The sequence below is a fragment of the Tenrec ecaudatus genome, chromosome 7, assembly GCF_050624435.1.
Source record: "Tenrec ecaudatus isolate mTenEca1 chromosome 7, mTenEca1.hap1, whole genome shotgun sequence".
Classification (NCBI taxonomy): domain Eukaryota; kingdom Metazoa; phylum Chordata; class Mammalia; order Afrosoricida; family Tenrecidae; genus Tenrec; species Tenrec ecaudatus.
Window position 1 is genome coordinate 65,243,148 of NC_134536.1, and position 17,496 is coordinate 65,260,643.

At 40.5% G+C, this 17,496-nt stretch overlaps 1 protein-coding gene across 1 annotated transcript in view; it reads left to right on the plus strand.

Annotated features, from left to right (window-relative positions):
- The window catches only part of PDSS2 (decaprenyl diphosphate synthase subunit 2), a 284,108-nt gene that overhangs the window by 162,290 nt on the left and 104,322 nt on the right, over positions 1-17,496 (plus strand). Inside the window, exon 3 of the mRNA XM_075554703.1 lies at positions 257-455. Within this exon, the coding sequence (XP_075410818.1) occupies positions 257-455 (199 nt within the window). The remainder of the gene's footprint in view (positions 1-256; positions 456-17,496) is intronic.

Sequence of the window (17,496 nt, forward strand, 5' to 3'; positions counted from 1 at the left end):
CTATGGACTTGATCTGCGCTGCGATGTTTTCTTAATATACAATTGCTCCTTTATATAAAAATCTTTCTTAAACATATATGAGTGTCTCTGGATTTTTTTTCTTTAGTCAACCCAGACTAACACAGGCCTCTTAAAGCCTCATTGAAAAGTAATCATCTATGTAATATTTGTTGAAAACCAGAGTCTGGCAGTGTTGATAAAACGGTATGCCAACGTTCTGTTCTCCGCTAAAATACTTCTTACTTGTATGTTTTAGTCAAAGAAGTTTGGCAGAGATCACGGAACTTATCCATACCGCTCTCCTTGTGCATCGTGGGATCGTGAATTTAAATGAAGTGCAGTGTTCTGACGGGCCACTGAAAGACATGCAGTTTGGAAATAAAATAGCTATCCTGAGTGGAGACTTTCTCCTAGCAAACGCCTGCAATGGACTCGCTCTACTGAAGAACACCAAGGTAAAATCGGGCAGGTTTTCTGGGTCTGGATGCAGACTGCGAAGGTCTGTGCGCGCTGCCACCGCAACTCCCACGAGGTGCCTGGTCTCTGCTGCTGACAACAGCGATGGCATGTCACTGGTAAAGGCTGAGACAGTGCTGAGATTAATTTCTTTTTTTTTTCCTCTGACTGTAGTTGAATTTATATTTTAAAAATAGAGTAGCTTTAAATATTTGAACTAAAGATTTAAATAAACATTACCTATAATCTCACAATTCAAGGATAATCACTGTTATTTAATATTTTTATTTTCTTGTTCATTTATACTTTTATGGACCTGGATTTTTTTTTTAACCTAGAGGATTTTCTATGTATAAGGTTTTTTTCTTCGTTTCCACTCTTTCTGCCCTGCTTCATAGTAAAGTACTATGGAAATGTTCCCATGCTCTTAGGCATTTTCATAAACTTTCTTTTTTTGTCATAAACTTTCTAATGACTGTGTAGTAGTCATTGTAATACCATTTGCCTTCGTCATTTTTAAATATTTAGATTATTTCTAAATGTTTGTAGTCATGAATAACTGCACTGAGCATGTTTTCTTCATTTCAGATTATTTCTGGATAAATTACCTTGACATAGTTCAAAGGATAGAAAACTATTTCATATTCTTGAATTCAAGAACTAGTTCATACCTTGTCAAGCTGCTCTGTAGAAACGTTGTAGCAGTGTTCCCTAGATAGCCATTGGTTTTAGCTTTAATAGAAGGTACCAGTGGCCTAAACAAATAGAAAATTTTTTCCCTTGTGAAAAATTCTCGAAATTGGCAATCTGAGGTTGGTAAGCTGATTCTACAGAGTCAGGGACCAGAGCTCTCTGATCTGCCATCCCTATCTTTCCACCTCTCGGCCCAGTACAGTGGCTTGGCTTGCCATCATGTTCTCATCTCAGCCAGGAGGAAGAGTCTGTGTTCTGTTTTGTAGGGACAGACTCATAAACCCGTTGTTCTAGAATCCCTTCTGATTTGGTATTTCTCCCAAATTTTAATTTTTTAGCAGAAAATGTTATAGCTATTACAATTATATTAGAAGAAAATGGGTTCAACACATGTTCACTTGTACATTTTGCCTCTGCCTTAATTTTTGAATTGTGTAGTCTGATATTGTATGAGACCCATCCATGCACAATGAAGAGAGTCCTCATTTTAATGTGTTCTTCAATCTGAAAGGTAACCACCAATAACACTTTGCTTTTCCCAACCCTTTGCAAACAGTATTAACTCCCACCGCCCAGTGGAGAGTACTTCCTAATGCAAGAAGGTGCACTCTAGAGATACGCATCTAGGAACAAGCAACTCCATGCTCTCTTGGGCATTCGTGGGAGCAGTCATTTATGCTGCCAATCCACTTGTCCCCATGGTATATCACCAGCTTTACCATGGTCTTCCAGGCTCCTGGTGATAGGCTCAGTAGGAAACAAAGGATATTCTTGTTTCTGTTGCTGAGAAATATATCTGGGAAAAGAAATCTGATCATTCTATTGCTAAGTGAGTAGAGCGTAGACTAAACTCACTTATATGGTACAAATCTATAACTATTTGCTTGTCAACCCTTGTTTGTTTTTACAGTAAACTCTTTAGGAAGAAATATGCTCAAAAAATACATTTTCCACATTTAAAAAATTTTTATTTTGCAAGAAAGTTGGTAATGAATGTGTAGTTTGCACAAAATGTTTCTTGATATTTACTATCCACCATGGAGGTCTAAGTAGTTAGGGCTGGTGGCTCAGTAGTTATGAGGGAGTATCCAAAAAAACTGGAACTGTGCTGGGCGGAGTGAAGTTTCCCTAGTACGTAGTTTTTTCTATTAGGCGAGCATCCAGCAACTCACTCTCAGTTGTATACCCACTTAAGTTGTGCACCTTCCCAGGTGTGTGTCACCTGGGAAGGTTCTCTCTGGTCACAGTGAGTTTTTTCATAAAAGCAGTTTTGCTTGAACCTCATTTTTTGGTGTGATGGCCAATTTAAGTGTGTGGCTGTGAAATGTTTCCTGCTCAGGGAAAATGCCACAGAAACTGTTGTGATATTGAATACAGCTTGTAAGGACAGCACTATGGGAACATCTCAAATGTACGAGTGGTTTTCTCATTTGAAAAAAGGTGAAATGGAACCAATAATGAGAGTAGCAATATAGCAATACCAGGAGGGGAAGGGGAAGGTGGGGGGAAAAAGAGGGAACTGATCACAATGATATACATATAACCTCCCCTCCTAGGGGGACAGACAACAGAAAAGTAGGTGAAGGGAGACAGCGGTTTGTGTTAGACATATAAAAAATTATCAAGTGTTCAGGAGGAATGGAGGATGGGGAGGAGGAAATGAGCTGATACCAGGGCTCAAGTGGGAAGAAATATTTTGAGAATGATATTGGCAACATATGTACAAATGTGCTCGACACATGGATGGATGGATGGATTGTGATAAGAGCTGTATAAGAGCTACTGGGGGCTCATACAACTCTTATCACAATCCATACACCCATCCATTATGTCAAGCACATTTGTACATTTATTGCCATCATCAGTCTCAAAACATTTTCTTTCTACTTGAGCCCTTGGTATCAGCTCATTTTTTCCACTCCCTTCCCCACCCTCCCTCCCTCAGGAACCCTTGATAATTTTTTTTTTCATATATTACGCTGACTGACGTCTCTCTTCACCAGGTCAGACTGTTAATCAAGCTTCTGTTTAGAGGGTCTCAAAGGTTTGTATAACAGTGTGTGACAAAAAAAAAAAAGGCCTCATGTGTGGCAGATGGGGGACTGGTTTTGTCACCACGACAATGTACCTGCTCATGCAGCCATCTCAGTGCTCCAGTTTTTGGCAAAAAAAACAGCATGCCTCTCTTGCTCCACACACCTTACTCACCTGACCTTGCTCTGTGTGATTTCTTTTTATTTCTGCGAATGAAGAGGTACATAAAAGGGCCGCAATTTTAATTTAACAATGAGGGAAGTGCTGTCAGTCTTCCAAATAGATGAGTTTGACAAATGTATGAACTGTAATGGAGAGTACTTTGAAGGTGATAAGGTTGTTTTTTTGGGGGGGATTAAATACATAGCTTAAGGAATAAATTCTGGTTTGGGGGGTATCCCCTCGTATAGTGCTCAGCTGCTAACCAAAAGGTTCTGGGTCAAAACTACTTATTACTACTCCTTCCATCTTTCTTCCCTATACCTGCCGTGGTCTTTGGTGAAGTCTGGACCTTCCTGGGAGGAGGAGGCCTCATGAGGCACACAGTCTCTGGGTGCCTTGGCTACACGTGACCAGCTCTAGCCACAAACTGTGACCATGTGCCTGGCAGGAGATTTTTAGATCTACTGCTTCCTAGTGACTAGGTCTGTATACATTTCAGTTATCAGCCCTCCACCTAGCTTCCACCTTAGAAAATCAAGGAGGTCCTGGGCAATTTGCATTTGGTTTAATCAACAGTTTTCGCTTTCTTGCGCTATTCTGATGAAATCTTACATATGGTTTAATAAAAAGATAAAAGTATGCCAATTGTGATCAGTACTGTATTGCTACAAACACGCCATCCGTTTGCTGGCCGCTCTGTAGGAACCCTACCTGATGCGCGCCTTTTTCTTAGCTAGCTTGAGTCACTCACACCTCCCTCCCTTTCGTGGCATTTAGCGCAGCAAAAATGGAGGCCTTGTTCCCATCAGAGTCAAACCACAGTCACAGCTTGTGAAACCTGTTTCTGGTGTTTTGCATTCAGAAGCCGCACTACAACTGTTCCAGAGTCTCAGACCTCCACCATCTGCTCCATTAGGCACTGGATTGCAGGAGCACTACTTGATTTGCAAACTAAATCAGGAGAACAGGGAAGAAGGAAGCGGCACAAAACCAGACCTAGCATAGCCCTGCAGCAGTTCAGCCTGGAGCTTCTCCTGGGGCGCAGTGGCCTTCACGCCTTCCTGGTCCCTGCACATGCTGCACCTTTACATTTCAGTCTCCTTAACCTCTCTCTGGCGAGAGCTGTTTTCCTCTTTGGGCAATGGTAGGTTTTTTTTTTTTTTCTGAATTTGATGGTTGTGTGTGGAATTGAAGCCTTTATTCAGTGCAAACCTCCTGTTCATTCAGAACGTGAGTCTTTGCACCTTGGTCTTCTCAGGGTCCGAAGGCTCTACAAGGCCAATTGCACTTGCTTACTTTTATGAAAGCCCTTCAGTGCCATACCTAGAGGTCTGTGATTAATCTCCAACAAATCTACGCATTTTGTAACCTTCTAATCTCTAGTAGATGGTTTTAAACTCATGTGAACAGTGTTTGTAACTGAGGAGACTTGAAGGGAAGAGGCAATTTCTTCCCTTCAGGTACATGAAAGTCAAGAATTCTCTTTGATAGAGCACGTCTCCCTTTGGTTTAAGTACTTGGTCGTATTCCCATCAGAAAGGAACCCTGGTGGCATCGTGGGCTACGCACTGAGCTAGTAACCACAGGGTCAGCAGGTCAAACCTATCAGCTGCTACCCAGGAGAAAAATGAGGCTGCCTACTCACATAAAGATTTCAAATTTCAGAAATCCAAATGGGACGTTCTGCCATTTAGCAGCGATTCTCCACCTGTGAGTCGTGACCCCTTTGGGAGTCAAACGACCCTTTCACAGTAGCAAAATTACAGTAATGAAGTAGCAACGAAAATAATGTTATGGTTGGCGTCACCACACCATGAGGAACTGTATGAAAGGGTCGCAGCATGAGGAAGGTGGAGAACCACTGTACATCGTCTCTACGAGTTGGAATTTACTTGATGTCAGTGAGTCTTTCATCAGAGTAGTTGAGGAAAGTGAAGTTATAGCTCCGAAGAAGCCTAATTTTATTAAATCACTCTTCCAGAAGTTTGCGTTGCTAAAGTGTAATACTAATAGGGTTTTGTTTGGGAAGAGGGATTATGATAAAGATATATTTTGGGCAGTATTTAGTTTTTCTTATCTCTGGATATGGTTAATGCCATGGTAAAGTTAGATTTCTATTTAATAATGATTTTATTTCATTAATGTGTTTGGTATGTTGGGTTTTTTTGGGGGGGGAGGGTGAAGTGGGAGGGAGTGTTTGTTTGTTTTAATAAGAAAGGCATTTGCCAGCAATAGCCTCGTAACTAGGGACCACAGGAATGAGGGAGCAGGCAGAAAGTAATACAGAATTTCTGTTTGGAATGTGTCACTGCTGTTTCACAGTGACAGCCTGCTGCTTCTTGGAGGAAATATATATAACTTGGTAATTAAAGTTGGCATATTTGTAGCAACTCATTTTTTATAACAGCTTATTCTACCAATTTCCCGTTTTCTGGTGCTATTAGATTCTTGTCTGAATGTCTGTGTGATGTGTTTATCTCTGTACTTCTCCTGGGGCAGCGGCAGCCCAGTCCTTGAAGAGTTCTGCAGTTCTGTGAAATTCACAGCTGTTTTATAATTGCCAAGGGTAAAATTAGCAAAGTCAATTATTCTCCTTTTGGCTTTTCCCTGAAGATACTATGGGTCTTCAAGGTAATTGCCTTTAGGTAACACGTAGATTTTTAAATATCTTTAAGTGTGGAAATTGGCATATTAATCCTCTAGTAATTGTCTCCTTACCATTATAGCTGCAGCCACCTAAGTGTGAATTAACATAAGATTTTGAATTCAAGGATGAGTTTCAAAAGGAATGGCTGCGTTCTCATTTATTTTCAATTATGGAACATAAGGGTAACTTTTTTTATTTTAGTACTTCACTTATCAAGACCCTAGACTGGAGACCTTAAAAAGCCTTTTTTTTTTTTTGAAGCCATAAATTTTCTCACTCATTGAGATAAGTTGCTCTACACTGTATTCATGTGAAACACCATGAATTCTATAATGATGAGGTCATGCCAGAGTCTAAATTTTTATTGTTTGAGCTTCCAGCTATCAGTGAGACATGCTGAATAATTGAAGGAAATTTGTGAAACGGGCAAGCACTATTATTTAGACATGCGGCTGGGCTATTACAGGTTCTTACTGTGCCCAGGGTTTATTTGCAGACAGGACTTGTATTTTTAGGCTAGACTACAGTGTCAATAAGACTATAGAATACTTATCATATTTTTTCTTATTTAAAAAAATAAAAGCAGTCTTTTATTTCACATGTGTGGTGGTAAACTAGTCATGTAAAGCATTGAATCTACCGTGCTGTTTTGTAATGGTCGTTTTCATATGACGGACTTCCTGTGGCCCATCAGATGGGAGTGAACTTGGACTTGTCTAAGCGCCCCAGAGCTGGCCTGCTGTCACTACTGCGGGCCATTCTATTAAGCATTAGTAATTTATGTTTCTAAATAACCAATGGCACAGATGTACTCCTTACATAGCTGATGTAGTTCCTTATGTTAATTTTGTTTTCCTAAAGGCATAAATATGTTGTTTACAAGGAAGAATTTTGTTTGTATAAATATGCTCAGTTTATGCTTATACATCTCTTCCTTTCACACCACCTATATATTTTTAACAAAGAGGCCGTTTGGGGTTATTTGATGTTTGTCTTATCTGATTTGTTAACTTTACTTTCAAGTTCTTGTTGCAAGGGAAACCTAAAGTCATGGCGCATCACATAATGCTTCATACTTCTCTCTATCATGCTCATTTCAAAAAGACATTATTTTGACAGTGTGTGTTTGTAGTCCCGTCAGTACTGTTTTACTTTTGGGAATTATTGAATTGGTATCTTTTAGCCTCTTCAGTTTGACACCAAGATTAATATTCTTTTCTACATAGAACTTATTCAATGCAGATGTTCGTGACTGGAGTAGAAATGCTTGTAGAAGGTAAGTGGGGTGTGGCAGACTGAAGCAGTGACGGAAACTGTCTCTGTATCAATTAACTGGAGATGTCAACGGCCATAAACTGACTATTTCAGAACCCTACTACAGACTAGTGTCTCCATGTTTTTCCTTATTAATATGGCCACCCATTAACCAGAGATGGCAACCATTTTCTGAGCTTTCTTCTTTGATCTCTATGTAAGAATGGTGAATGATTAGTGCACATTAAGTGTACTAGAAATAAGTCAACACACTACTGTGTCCTTTTAACTTGGATGACGGGGAAGGAAGCATGCTACAAGAAGAGGGAAAAGGGGGGGTCAGTTATTGAGAGGTTTGGTAAGTGGTTGGAGTTGTTGAATTCAAAACTGATGATCTGAAATGTGAACCCCCACTTAATTCACAATAAAAGATTTAAGGTAAATAAATACAATAAAACATTGTAAATGCAGTATTTCATTAAAACCCTGAAATAAATGAACTCTCTGGTGTAGAAAAGTCAAATGTTGTCACCCAAAATGGACACTCCTCTTGAGTGGCTGTGACAAACTGGAAACCCAGGAAGGAAGAAAAGCAGGAGAAACTTCCTTTTCTCCCACATGCCTGACATTCAAAGGACCACACTTCAAAGGGAAAATAGCTGGGTTCTGCAAAAACAGACCCTCTGCAATGGAGGAAGTGGAGCTCCACACGAGGACTGGCCGGGATAGGTAGAAATACCGGGGTTAGAGCGTCGTACACATTTCTCACCTCACTGCCATCGAGCCTGCCGCCTCGTGGTGACCCGATGGGACAGGGTGGACCTGCCCCTGTGGGTTTCTGAGACTGTAACTCTTTACAGGAGGAAAAAGCCTCATCTTTCTCCCATAATACATTTAGCAACTTCGATTGTTTACAATCCCTTTTGCTACTTTACACAGGTAAAATTTATGAAATCAGCTCCCCTCAACCCTTGTCACTCACATGAATTGTTTTTTCCTCAAAGTCAGAAAAGGAAGGGTAATGGAGAGAACCTATTTTCAAGGTTGAATAATTCGTTGCTTTTTTTCTTTCATTTGCCCATCAGATGATTTTACCAAGGAACTAACTCCCTGAGTTGGGAGTTTATGAAAATTGTGGGCCAACAAATAGCTAATTCCTTCCTCTGTATCCTCAGCTGTATCTTCATCTCGCCTGTCTCAGCCCAGGCCACTTGACACAGAGCCTGTGTCTGGCCCCTCAGTCGAGGCCCTCTCTAATCTGTAGGCACAGCTGAGGCCCTTTCCTCCACTTTGTCACTCTCCTCTGACTGTTATTCCAGGGCTGGGGAGTGCTTTCACCTTTTTGCTTTTTCCTTGCTCTTCTCAAGAGGAAAAAATCAACTTGGGAGTTGGAAAACTGAGGACAGAGCTCTGCATTCTGTTCCATTAAAGGAAATTTCCAGGATTGAAAAATGGAGTCTAGATAAGAGAGAATCAGTGTCTCTACCTCTCTCTCCTTATTAAGACATATTCCCCCTTTAGCTTTCAACCTTTAAAACTCATTTAAAAAATATTTCTTCCTTACTTTTGTTTTCCTGTTTTGTGTAATTGCAGGTATGTCGTTTTCCAGGAGTTATTTTTAATTACAAGTATATCGTATTTCATAATGTTGTAGGTCGCCACATTTTGGGGGCTCCCGTGGGAAACAAGCTCCCATGCCGGGCCAGAACTGGGTTGAGAAAAGTATTATGTTATGACTCACGGGCTCCAAACTACTGACTTTTTGATGAAACGTCAAGATGTGACACATTTGTAATCTGGTCCTTGCTGTAGTAAACCAATACTGAGTTAGAACGGAGCAAGCAACGGAACATGTAAGGGATCCAAAAGGATCCTTGCGTCTCCTTCTCATCAGTAGCCATAGCAGGGCTCAGTTGTGTTGATACAATCTTGGTTTTAATACTGCCATCGTTTTGTGTAAATCCTTAGTGTTGTAACTACTCAATAAGAAATTCACTCCAAGCCCCAAAGTTGGCTTTCAGGACCTTCACCCAGGAGCAGATTTTATTTATTTAGCAACAGTGACTGGGGAGAGCCCTTTCCTGGCAGCTAATGACCTACTGGAGGGTTCCGGTGCCCGAGGCGCAGCTCAAGGCCATTAGCCCAACAGGTCATTAACTGACAAATGCCTGACCTAGAGGTCATTTCAGATATTGTAAACTGTAGAAGCATTAAAGTGAGTTTGTTGGAAAGTCTGGCTGTGCCAAACAAGTTTCTTTACCAGCATTTTAGACAACGCATTAGATTGTTGTCATTGTTTGCCTGTGACGCCCTGTTCGGAGGCCATTTCGCTGTGGTAAACAAGCCAGCCAGCAGCCAGGGAACACCAAAACTGCCTTGAGAGTTCAGTCTTGGGTTCTATAAGGACAGTTTCCCTGTTCAGAGTATCACACAGTTTGAACTACACTGGGCAGATTGTTGGTTTTCTCTCGTGGGTCACTTCACATTTTTTAACATGTTATATAACATGTGATGAGTTATATAACACGTATCCATTTTCTACTCTTCAACAACAACATAAAGTTACAACGAGCAGAATATAGTCCTGAGGAGAGCCTGTGGACCTAGGCCTTAGGGCTGGCTTTTTTTTTTCTCCAATAGCTATTTACTATTGATCAGCTCATTTTACTACTTAATGTCATTTAAAGCACATTCATACTTATCTGCAGACTGTGTAATGTCTTTTTAATGTAATTTCTTAATACTCCATTTTATAATTGAAATAAGAGACCTCATGGTGTAGAAATTTAATCTTTATCAGAATTACTACCAATTTTAAAGAGTAACAATAACATACTATATATACGCGTGTACCTGCCAAGTTTTCCAGCACATTTTTAGTGCAGTTTGTTTTTCAATCACCAAAGCCCCACCCACGGCCTTTAATGCAGTTTTTGTGGTAAAATTAGGTGCCTTTGCTGATATTCAGGTAGGCTTATACTCGAGCATGTACGGTAATTCTTTTTTTTAAAATCATTTTATTGGGGATACGATGATTCTTCATGCTCATTAAATAGGCACTGTTTTAAGTGCTTTATGTATATTAGCCTATTTACCTATTTAATTTTCTGTGAAGACACCAATAATAACAACAACAAAAAATCTCACTGCCATCCAGTCGGTTCTGACTCACAGTGACCCAATGAGACCGGGTAGAGCTTTCCCTGTGCGTTTCCAAAACCGTGACTCTTTAAGGGAGGAGAAGAGCTGAGAAGCAGCTGGTGGCTTCGAACTGCTCTGTGTGTGGTTAACAGCCCAGTGCATAACCACTACACCACCAGCGAAGGTGAAACGCCTTCCCCAAGGAAACACTGCTAATGAGTGGTAGTGGTGTGGCCTAAACCCAGGTCATCGGGGCCCCAAATCCACAGTTTTAATTAAGTAGTAAGTTACCAAACCAACAGAGTTACGGCACTACTTTCAATGACCATTTTGCAATCACCGATCCTAAGATGTATACTCTTTTAAAACATTCTTAGTTTTTAAATGTTGGAATAAATATTTCAATGTGAACAACAACCGGTTAGTAGTTTCTTAAAATATTTCAGAGAAGGAACCTGTAAGCAAATGCAACTTGCTTTCTCCGTGTCCTCCCGTGTGAACTACAGACAGCAGCACCTCTAGTTCGAGGGTCGTTGCTGGGTCCATTGCTCTGTAGTCCTCAGTGTTGTAGCAAAGACTGTAAACTTGGACCTTATAACAAGATCCTGAAAATTATATGAAATACAAAGAAAAACAAAGGAAGCATCCAAAAATGTTCATAAAATCAGTGATGCAATAGAGAATCCACGATCTTTATAAGTGTCAGAGGCCTGAAGATTTAACATGCATATTTCATCATTGTAAAGCAGTTTCACAAATTGGTGAGTTCACCTTCATGATGGGTTTGGGATGAGATAACTATATGGTTTCATTTGTTCAAGTACATTGAAAACTGTAAGGTGATGTGCAAATGTCAGGTTTCTGAAAATAGTGATTGAACAATGTAGTAACAACTATTAGCATTCCAGTTGATTTTTTTATTTGTGCAACTCTCATAGACTGAATTGTGTCCCCCCTGAAAATCTGAGTCAACCTGGCTGGGCCATGATTCACAGTATGGTGGGTGGCCCTCCATTGTAAATAAGGGCTGATGTAATTATCCTCCTTTTTGTAATGCTGGTAAATCCTGACTTCACTGTGTTAATGAGGCAGAATTGGGTTACATAAATAAGGACCGGGGTATGTTTGGTATGTTTATGAGGCTGGGTTTGGGTAGGATGTGGAACACCCTGACTCACATCATATCTCTGCTCCAATATAAGGGGAGTTTCCCTAATATATAGCCTGCATATCACCTTTTATCTTGTAAGAGCTACAAGGAGAGAGAGAAGCTAGCAGTCAGTAAGGAACCTCAGTTTCACCAAGAAAGAAATACTAGGAGCAGAGTGTGTCCTTAGACTCAGGTGTCCTGGACTGAAAACCTCCTAGACCCATGCCAAGACGTATGGAGATCTCTAAGAGATACCAGGCCCACAGATGTTGAAAGGGGATAGGGACCTTTCTCCACGGTCAGTAGAGTAGAAAGCCTTCTTTCTCCTAGGGCCTTAACTCTGAATTTGGACCTCTAGCCTCCTATATTGTGAAAGAATAGAGAACAAATGAATGCTTGCCAGGGGCACTCGTTTAGATCCAAGGATACAGTACAACCAGACCCCTGACTTTCTGAAAGATGGTGGGGAGAAGAAACTTCTAATATTCTAGAATACAATACCAGTAGGACCGATTATTTTTAGAATGTCATTGAATCACAAATTTTGGAGAGCTGTAAAGGTATTTAGAATAAATGAAATTGCAGTTTTAGAAAGGATTCATAGATTTTAATGCATGTGAGTTATGCTTTATCTCTGTTGTTGCCTTTGGAATGCACACCATCAGATGTCTGTAAATTGCAAACATCTGCCCTTTAGTGTGATCCAATTTAAAGAGGAACTGATTGAGCTAAAAAGTGAACCAAACTACCCAGAAGACATGGCACTCTGAAATCTGCGAGATGTATTTGTGAATCCCACATGGATCCTGAATGTTTATAGCTTTAGACAAGTGTAGTCTAAGCCAAATTACTTTCATGAACACACTAGGATAAAAATTTAGGAGTCAACATCAGTGATAAAAACACACAAAATTGAAACATGCCTCACCAAAATATGCCCCTAGTATCCAGGAATGATTCCATTTTGTCCTGCCTCCCGCCTCTATTTGCATTCAATTAATTTATGTTTTTTGGTTTAGAGTGAGAGAAATTAATACCTAAAACTTACACCTCAAAAGCTTGGGGGGAATGGGCACCTTGTATGCAATTAAGATGACTAGCCAAAGTATAAGCTGTAGATGTCAGATAATGTTTCACATCACAAATGACATCCTTTTTATTGGTAGGGAGTGAAATTAATTTAGTGAGACACTATCAGTAAATAAAGGCTGGATGAAACTTTCATAAAGCTTTTGATGCAATTACATGCACCTACATAGATATGCATGCACATGCAGGTATGTTTGTATGTACTGTGTCATGTTAAATATAAGTCTTAGTACAGGTTGCAATTTTAAAGGCTTGGAAACCACTAAAATGAGATGTTTATGTCAATAAACAGTTGTTTCTGAAAGATGATGTTAACTTTTAAAGTAAATTCACAATTGGAAAACATTGCCTCACATCACTGAGTGGAACCTCAAATGACAAAGCAGTGACATGAAAGTGGACTTTACCAGTCACATTGAAAAAGATGGGCAGATCCTGGAAATAGTGAGCATAGCTCTCTCAGAGCAAGACCTAACAGTGCCACTGAGGAAGGAAGGTAATGACCCTGAAACAGCCCCAGTGTAGCCGACTTGTACACAGGAATTCCCTGAGTGCAGAAGGCCCGACTGCTCCTGCTCTGGGCTCATGTCAGCATTATTAGACGGTACTGTGCATTATTAGAGGGTCATCGTGGGTTGGTTTTTTATTGTTTCATGACTAACATCCACCATGTCAAGCACATTTGTACGTTTGTTGCCATTGTTTTCAAAACATCTTTCCACTTGAGCCCTTGGTTTCAGCTCCTCATTTTTTCACCTCCCTCCCTCATAAACCCTTGATATTTTTAAAATTATTTGTTCATGTCTTACACTGTCCAATGTCTCCCTTCACCCACTTTTCTGTTGTCTATCCCCCTGGGAGGGGGTTATATGTAGATCATTGTGATTGGTTCCTCCTTTCTCCCCCCACTTCCCCTTCCCCTCCTAATATGGCTACTCTCAATATTGGTCCTGAGGGGTTTTTCTTTCCTGGATTCTGTTTCCAGCTCTTATCTGTGCCCGTGTACATGTTCTGTACATGGATTTGTAGCCAGATTTGTAGGGGGGGAGGAAGCATTAAAGAACTAGAGGAAAGTTGTATATTTCATCAGTGCTATATTGCACCCTGACTGGTTCGTCTCCTCCCCAAGACCCTTCTGTAAGTAGGTGTCCAGTAGCCTACAGATGGGCTTTAGGTCTCAACTCTGCACTCCCCCTCATTCACAATGATACGATATTTTGTTCTGATGATGCCTGATACCTGATCCCTTCGACACCTTGTGGTCACGCAGGCTGGTGTGCTTCTTCCATGTGGGTTTTGTTGCTTGAGCTAGATGGCCGCTTGGTTGCCTTCAAGCCTTTAAAACCCTAGATGCTATATATTTTGATAGCCAGACACCATCAGCTTTCTTCACCACATTTGCTATGCACCCACTTTGTTTTCAGTGATTGTGTGGGGAAGGTGAGCATCATGGAATGCCAGTTTAATAGAACAAAGTGTTCTTGCATTGAGGGAGCAATTGAGTAGACGTCCAATATTCATCTAAAAGCAGTATTTTTCAACTGAAAATTCATGTAAACTTGTGGTGTTTTCAGTTGCCTCATAGGCATGTGAAAGTTGGACGTTGAATAAGGAAGACCGAAGATGCCTCTGAAGAAGATTATTGAAAGCAAATACCATGGATTGATAAAGGACAAACTGACCTCTCTTGGAACAAGTATAGCCAGAGTGTTTCTTAAAGGCATGAATGGCAAGACTTCGTCTTACATACTTGGGACATATTGTGAGCAGAGACCAGTTCCTAGAATAGGACATCGTGTTTGGTAAAGTGGAGGAGCCGCGAAAAAGAGGAAAGCCTTAAATGAGATGGATTGACACTGGTTGCAGCACTGGGCTCAGGCAATGGACCAGTTATAAGGATGGCAGAGGACTGGCAGTGTTTTGTTCTGTTGTGCATAAGGTCAGTAGGGGTTGGAACTGTGGTTATCTACTTGAAATAGAAATACATACAGATGTACATTTAGGTATCATGGAGTTTATTGTTGATAATCCAATGCAGATACCTCTTCCTAGTACCTGTCTTGAATTACTAGTGCTGCACAACAAACACTGCAGTGGCTGGCTTCAAAGAAGAATTTATTGTTTCCCACATAGGAAGTGCAATCAGCTCTAGGGGAGGGTCTTTCCTTGTCTGTATCTTTGAACATTGATTGAATTAAAGAAGGAATGTGACGTGACATGCCACCTGCCATCAGTGAATGTATTTATTTCTGTCTACTATGTTCTTTTTATAAAACACAACTCAGAAGGGATTGATTAGGTTTAAGAGATTCCAGTGGGACCTCACTAACATAACTGGAAAAAAGCCCTATTTTCAAACAAGGTCTTACCAGGGTAAGTAAAAAAAATATTGCTACAGAATCATAGAGGCCTTTATTAAAAGAAAACTATCAAATGTGAAGGTATTGTTTCTCAATATAGCCGTCATGTAGAGCTATACACTTCTGAAGGCAGTGTTTCCATCCCTAACCCTTCCTTGAATTTACATGTTGTGTGTAATGGGATGTTATCTATATGCCTACAAGGAAGTATAATTAGTTATAATCATTATTCAAAGTTCTACACCAACCACTAAAGCCAGTAATGAAACAATTGAAGAATTTTATCAACTTATTCTGTCTGAAATCGATCAAACATGCATCAAGATGCATTTAAAATTTCTGGTGATTAGAACGCGAAAAGAGGAACAGTAGTTACAATGATGGCATTGGTGATAAAAAACAAAGCTAGATATGAGATACTAGTATTTTACAGGACCAACGACTTCTTCACTGAAAATACCTTTTTTTTCAACAATGTAAATGATTATATGCTTGGGAATACACAGGAATCAAATTGACCGCATATGAGAAGGGAAGATGGAGAAGCTTAGTATTAGACAAAATGAGGCCAAGGGCCAACAGTGGAACAGGCCATCAGTTGCTAATATAAAAATTGAGGTTGAAGCTAAAGAAAATTAAGTTCACAACAGCCAGAATAGAACCTTGAGCATATCTCCCTTGAATGTAGTAAACATCTGAGGAACAGATTGTATGCGTTGAACACTAATGACAAAAGGTCTGGGCAAGTTGTAGGATGACATCATAAACATGATGTATGAAGAATGCCAAAGGTCATTAAATGACAGCAAAGACAGTAAAGACCAACAGGATGCCAGAAGAGACGCTGCAGCTGCCTTGGAAGTACATAGAAAGCTAAAGCAAACGGAAGAAATGATGACTGACCCGAAGCAAACATTATAAGAAGAGAAAGTGAAATGTTAAAATGGCATGTGCAAAACTAAAAGGTAGAAGATAATCAGCGTATCTCAAACTTAAAGAAATGAAAACAAAATGCAAATTTTGAATGGCAATATTGAATCTATTGGCAAAATATTGAATGATGCAAGAAGCATCAAAAGACAATGGATAAGGGCTCAGCTCAAGTAGAAAGAAAATATTTTGGAAATGTTGATGGCAACATATGTACAAGTGTGCTTAATACAATTGAATGATGGATAAGATTTGTAAGCGTACCCTAATAAAATGATTAATTAAAAAATAAATTAAAATTTCCACATAAAAAAAAGACAATGGAAAGAATACTCAAAATAACTGGTCAACATTCAGCCATTTCCAAAAGTAGCGTATGATGGAGAGCCCATGGTACTGCAGGAAGAAGCCCAGGCTGCACTCAAGGTATTCAACCGAAAACTAGACTAGGAATTGAAGGAACACCAACGTGATGCAGCATTGGAAGCACACGCTAGTCTATACAAGCAAATTTGGAAGATGACTGCCTGGTCAGCTGACTGCAAGAGATCTATATTTGCTCCCATTCCAAAGAAAGGTGACCCAACACAATATGGAAATTATCAAACAATAGCATTAATATTTTTAGACCATTTTACTGGGGGCTCTCAAAACTCTTGTTACAAATCCATACAGCAATTGTATCTGACATATTAGTACATACATCCCAGCGTTTCTTTTCTAGACATTTACTTTCCATTGAGCCCTTGGTTTCAGCTCCTCTTCCCCCCACCCAACCATCGTGGCCCCTAATAGATTATAGATTGTTAATTATTCTCAAATCTCACACCGACCACTGTCTCCCTTCCCCTCTGGTTTCTGTTCTTCCCCCTGGATGGGGTGTGTGGTTATGTGCCATTCATTGTGATTGGTAGCCCCTTCCCTCCCTGTGGGGGAAGCCAGCCTCCCACAACAAATCACAGGTTCGATAAGTGCAATTGTATGGTGTATATATGTGTGTGTGTGTGTGTGTGTGTGTACACACACACACACAATTGCCTTCTCCCCGAGCTTCTCTCCCATGTCTGACCCATGTAAGTAGGTAAACCAGCAATGTCCTAGTCCAAACAATAAGAAAACATGTGTTTGAAAAAAAGAAAAGGAGGGGAAAAAGAAAAAATCCTACATAGGTCCAGGTCTGTCCGCTGACCCCAATGAGTCCCTCATCCCTGGTCCTGGGGGAGTCCATTCTTGGGGGCTCCTCAGGGGCCCCGTGGCTCGGCTTTACTCCAATGCTCCATTGCCACACTGCCACCCCAGCGTGTGTCCTGATTATTATTCCCTGTCCTCATATGCATCCGTTAGAGGACCACATGTCTTAAGTTGTTGGTAGTCCACAGTCCTCTCTGTACCTTAGCAGCTAGCTCCATGCAGGAACCGCATCCTCTGGACTTGGTGTACCTATATGGAGTCTAGACCAACTGCCCCTTTCTCTTTTTCCCTTCTTGGTGTGCTTCCGTGTGGGCATGGTAAGTCGGTTCCTTTCTCCCACCTGAAGGTCTAGTGTCGTTCTCTGCGGCACATACTTCCAGGGCAGGGGT